This window comes from Coenobita brevimanus, chromosome 78 (assembly GCF_032717465.1).
Source record: "Coenobita brevimanus isolate Jiangsu-jjx chromosome 78, ASM3271746v2, whole genome shotgun sequence".
In the NCBI taxonomy this organism is placed as follows: Eukaryota; Metazoa; Arthropoda; class Malacostraca; order Decapoda; family Coenobitidae; genus Coenobita; species Coenobita brevimanus.
The window spans coordinates 23,717,090-23,722,626 of record NC_137031.1 but is presented as its reverse complement, the minus strand read 5'-3'; the positions used below and the strand labels follow the sequence as shown (position 1 = coordinate 23,722,626).

The 5,537-nt window shown below is 41.3% G+C and overlaps 1 protein-coding gene across 1 annotated transcript; it reads left to right on the top strand.

The window, feature by feature from the left end:
• The first annotated feature begins 293 nt into the window (after window positions 1–293).
• Window positions 294–3,092, top strand: LOC145408748 (uncharacterized). The gene has a single exon (XM_080279404.1). The coding sequence runs from the start codon at window positions 294–296 to the stop codon at window positions 3,090–3,092; it is 2,799 nt and encodes a 932-aa protein (XP_080135530.1).
• Window positions 3,093–5,537: the final 2,445 nt, after the last annotated feature.

Below are 5,537 nucleotides of genomic sequence, written 5' to 3'. Positions count from 1 at the left end.
GTAGTTTACTTTCTTATGCTTAGGATTAAGTTAGGATTAAGTTATAATTTTGTGAATAAATTATATTCTCCAATTTACATTTTCCTAGCCCCAGTGTACAAATGAATGATGGGTCATTTCCAACTATGTGAGTAGTAGTAATAGTGCAACTCTGGAATCATGGTAGTCTTTCACATATGAGACTGTTTCCGTAACTTGGCCATGACATTTGGCGCCCGAACAGGGACCCATTAATTCGTTGTGCACGCGGGTTGGCAGTATACAGGGAAGTTTATAATCTTTAGATTTTCACCATGAGTTCAGACACTATAAAGAGGTTAACTGAAGAGGGAAAACAAATGGGCTTAGAGGGCGACAAGCTTATGACCTGGGTAAGAGAAGAGAGAGTGATAGAGCAAAATCGGCAGAGAGAGGAGCGGGCTCAAGAGAGGAAGATAAAGATTTTAGAATTAGAGGCACAGATTGAAGCTTCGAGGGCTGCTGCTGCTGCTAGTGCTGCTGCTGCTGGTCAGAACGTTCGACCAGTTGCAACCGTAATTAATCCCCCTAAGCTGCTAATTTTCGATGAGGCCAAAGATGATATAGATTCTTATCTGGCTCGCTTTGAGAGGGTAGCTCAAGCTGCAAGATGGGAGAGGTCGGTGTGGCCAGCTGCCTTAGCATCTCTACTAACGGGTCGAGCTCTCGAGATGTATCACCAGTTCACTGACGACATCATTGCAGATTTTGATGAGCTGAAGTCCGCACTTTTGAGAGGTTACGATGTGACAGCAGAGGGTTGTAGGAAACGGTTTCGCGACACAAAGTTTCGTGATGGCGAGTCTGCAGTGAAACTAGCTTGTCGAATCAAAAGGAATCTTGTTAAGTGGTTGGAAGCGGATGGATCCAGTCAGACCTTTGAGGATTTAGCAGATCTCTTTGCAAGGGAGCAATTTTTAAGGCAGTGTCCTCCAGCTCTAATGATGTTTTTAAAGGAGAAAGAAGTTAAGAGTTTGCAGGTTTGTGGGGAGGAGGCAGATCGTTGGATTGATGCCCATGGTCACCCTTCCCAGATTAACAAGGTCAACAAACCCGTGGCTGAAGGGCAAGAGAAACCTTCAGAACGCTCTACAACACAGATCAAGACAAAGACCTCAGGGAGTGACAGTAAGTTTGGTAGTAAAGGATGTTGGGAGTGTGGTAAACTAGACCATAGAAAAGCTCAGTGTACTTTTAATAAATCAAAACAGACCAGTGCCGCTGCATCAGGAAAAGCATCTGTGAAAGCTAAAAGTAGGACAGTTAGTGGTTCAGCTACCAAATTTAATGGGAATGGGCAAAGTTATAAGAACTTAATATTGAACAATGGCTTGGTAGAAGGGCAAGCTGTTACAGCAATGCTAGATAGTGGGTCAACTACTTGTGTTGTAGCAGAGAAGCTAGTTTCATTGAGACACTATACTGGGAGAACAGTTTCACTGAAATTGGTGAATGGGGCAGTGATAGTGTTGCCAGAGGTAGAAGTTGAAATTTCTACACCTTGGTTAATAGGGAAAGTTTATGCTGCTGTGTGTAAGACCCCAGTTTACGATTTAGTTGTTGGTGGTGTAACTGACAATCCATATTCCCTCACAAGTATACAGTCTACAAGTGATCAAAGCTTGGCTGAACAAGACAACGCAGAGGACGTGAACCTAACCAGGAACAGAGTCCCGAGTGGAAGATCTGACACTGAAGCAACGGACGAAGTAACCACAGAGTTGGAACGAACTTCGAGGAGTACTGCTGGTGGATCATCAGACGCTGGACTCGTTGCTGCAGTTACTAGAGCACAAAGTCGCAAGGACGGTAAAGTTAAACAACCCCTGAAGGTGAGCAATGTTGATACTTTCGTGTCTACATCAGAATTTGTGAAAAATCAAGAGGATGATAGAACTTTGAACTCTATAAGAAGTCATGTTCAAAGTAAGAAAATGTTTCAGGCAAGAGGAAGAGTGTCAACCTTTATTCTTAAAGGGGGTAGATTATACAGAGAGATGACAGTTAGAGGAATGACAAAACAACAGTTGATTGTGCCGAAGAACTATCGTAAGGAAGTGTTCAAATTAGGTCATGAGGGAATCATGAGTGTCCATATGGGGTACAAAAAGACTCTGGACAGGATTCAAGGAACTTTCTTTTGGCCAGGTATGGTGGCTGATGTCAGCCGCTGGTGTAGGTCATGTGATGTGTGTCAGAGAACCGTGGATAAAGGTAGCATAAAACCAGGAAAGCTTAGGTCTATGCCAGTAATAGACGAGCCATTTGCTAGGGTGGGTATAGACATAGTTGGGCCTATTACACCTAGGGCAGATAGTGGAGACAGGTATATACTCACTCTCGTAGACTTTGCTACTCGGTATCCAGAAGCAGTTGCCTTGCCTAATATAGAGACTACTACAGTGGCGGATGCGTTGTTGGAGATCTATTCTAGAATTGGTATTCCAAAGGAGGTTTTGACTGACAGAGGGAGCCAATTTACTTCAGCAATGATGAGGGAAGTTGAACGGTTATTGTCAATAAAATCTCTTAAAACCACTCCATTTCATCCCATGTGTAATGGCTTAGTAGAAAGATTTAACGGTACACTTAAGAAAATGCTGAAACGAATGTGTGATGAGGCACCTAAGGATTGGCCAAGATACATAGCACCATTGCTCTTTGCATATAGAGAAGCACCCCAGTCGAGTACTAGATTCTCCCCTTTTGAGTTAGTTTATGGAAGAACAGTGAGGGGTCCTTTGGATGTACTAAGAGAGATTTGGGATGGATCGGTCAGCACACCAGAGACTGTTAGTACCTACAGCTATGTTCTAGATCTCGGTGAGAGATTGGAAAACACATGTAAGCTAGCAAGGGAAGAATTAGATAAGGCACAGGAGTTGGATAAGAGCTACTATAATCGTAGGGCTAGTGACAGAACTTTCAAGGTGGGTGATCAAGTTTTGCTGCTTTTACCAACTGACCATAATAAATTACTCATGAACTGGAGAGGTCCATATAAGATTGTAGAGTGTCCTTCTGCTTTGAATTATGTAATAGATATAAGGGGAAGAAGAAAAGATTTCATGTGAATATGCTGAAGAAATATGAAGTAGACTACGATCCAGATGATTGTGATGTAGCCGAATCAGATGTAATTGCTGCTACAGTTATTGAGTACTCTGACGAGGTTGAAAATCTTTTGCTACCTATACCAACCACTGAGAAGTCTTGGAAAGATGTAGAGTTGTCAGTAACTTTGTCTCCATTAGAGAGAGGTAAGATATGTGATTTGTTGAGTATGTACTCAGAGGTGTTCTCTAGTACACCAAAGCTAGCAAATGTTCCTCCTCATGAAATTGTTTTGACTGACAAAACCCCTGTTCGAAGTAAGCCTTATGCTATACCATATAGTTTGCAAGCTGAGGTAGAGAAAGAACTTAATGCAATGGAAGAAGCAGGGATAATTGAAAAATCTAATGCTCCCTATAATAGTCCTGTAGTGGTTGTACGTAAAAAGGATAAAGGAGTGAGACTCTGTGGAGACTTTAGGAAATTAAATGGTGTAACTCAGTTTGATGCAGAGCCTATGTTTGACCAGGGGAATATCTTTTCAAAATTATCAGGGTCCCGATATTTTTCAAAACTAGATCTTTCTAAAGGATTCTGGCAGATTCCATTACATGTGGATAGTAGGAAGTACACTGCATTTAGTACTCCCAAAGGTTTATATCAGTTCAAAGTCCTTCCTTTTGGCTTGTGCAATTCACCTGCAGTGTTTAACAGGACAATGAGGAGTGTGTTGGGAGGTATGTCTGGCATAGAAATATTTGTTGATGACATTTTGGTACATTCCTCGACTTTTCATGAGCATTTGAAATTGCTGGATCAGGTATTTTTCAGACTTAAGGAAGCAGGCTTAGTAGTAAATCCATCCAAATGTGTAGTGGGTCAAGCTGAAGTGGATTTCCTTGGTCATAGAATAGGAAATGGGATATGCCAGCCCCAGAAAGATAAGGTTGGGAAAATAGTTGAAGCTTCTGCCCCCAGAACTAAAAAACAAGTTCGTTCGTTCTTGGGACTAACAGGCTATTACAGAGCATTCATACCAAACTACTCTACAATTGCAGAACCATTAACCAATCTAACAAAGAAGAGCAGTCCAAATAAGGTAGTGTGGACAGATTTGGAGCAAAGAGCATTTGATACTCTAAAGAACAAAATGACTAATAAGCCTATTCTCCATTTGCCAGATTTATCTAAAGACTTTGTTTTAAGAACAGACGCGGCAGGTGTGGGTATTGATGCTGTGCTGATGCAGTCCCATGGAAATGAACTGTGGCCTATATCATACCATAGCAGGAAGCTGGGACAAGCGGAGAGGAACTACAGTGTTGTTGAAAGAGAGTTATTAGCAATCATTGAGGGTGTAAGAAAGTTTCGCCAGTTTTTGTATGGACAAAGGTTTGTTGTTCAGACAGATCATCTGCCTCTTCATTACCTCAAGACTGCTAAGAATTCCAATGCAAGGATTATGCGGTGGGCATTATACATGCAGCAATTTGAGTACAGTGCAGAGTACATTAAAGGAGCTGAGAATGTAGGGGCAGATTATCTTAGTCGTTTGGATGAAGGATATAACACATGCTGTTCAAGTTTGGGAATTCGTTCAGATTCTGTGACAGATGTTGGCTCAGGTTGTTTGGGCTTGCATGTACTTGGTATTGATGAAGATGTAATTCTGGAGAAGTATAATGTTAAAATTAACTGGAATTTAGCTGGCCATGATGTGTGATATAATTTTCTAGAACGTAATTATTAGTTGTTAGAACTTGGGTACAAGTTCTTTTGTTCAGGGGGTAATGTCAGAATGATTCATGACTATAAGGGTTCATTATTGGATCTTTGTTCTGAAAGGGTATAATTTAGTTTCTCTGGTTTGTTTCATTAAAACTTAGGTTAGTTGTAGTTCACTGGTAATGAGGCTGTTCGGAGCACTGAAGTAAATTATATGTTATTGTGGATCTTTCAAATGTAGTATGTTTATGTATACTTATTTTGTATTTTATAATTTTCGGAGTGTGATTAGTTGTTATGAATTGTATGATACTGCTTCAATTTCTCCATTGTACGAATCAAGGGAAGTGAGGTGGTGACTGTGAGCTGGGGTGTGGGCAGTTGATCAGCAGCACTGGTATGGAAAAGATATAGCAGCTCTTCACGTGAAGTGTGCCCTCGACTCGCGACTTTCCTCCCCGCTGTGACACTTGTGAGCCTATGAAGGATGAGGATGGAAACTCCTCCATACTGAGGAAGCTCTAAACTCTGCCCAAATTGCCCTCTTGATCTACAGCAGGTGTTAGCATAGAAACACCTGCGGACATGCTACCTGCTTCTCAGTCACCACCCTCTTGATGGTCTGTTCTCAGTAAGGTTGTTATGTCACCAGTAATGTGAAGCAGTGTTCCAAAGGTTACTTCTCTTGTAGTTTACTTTCTTATGCTTAGGATTAAGTTAGGATTAAGTTATAATTTTGT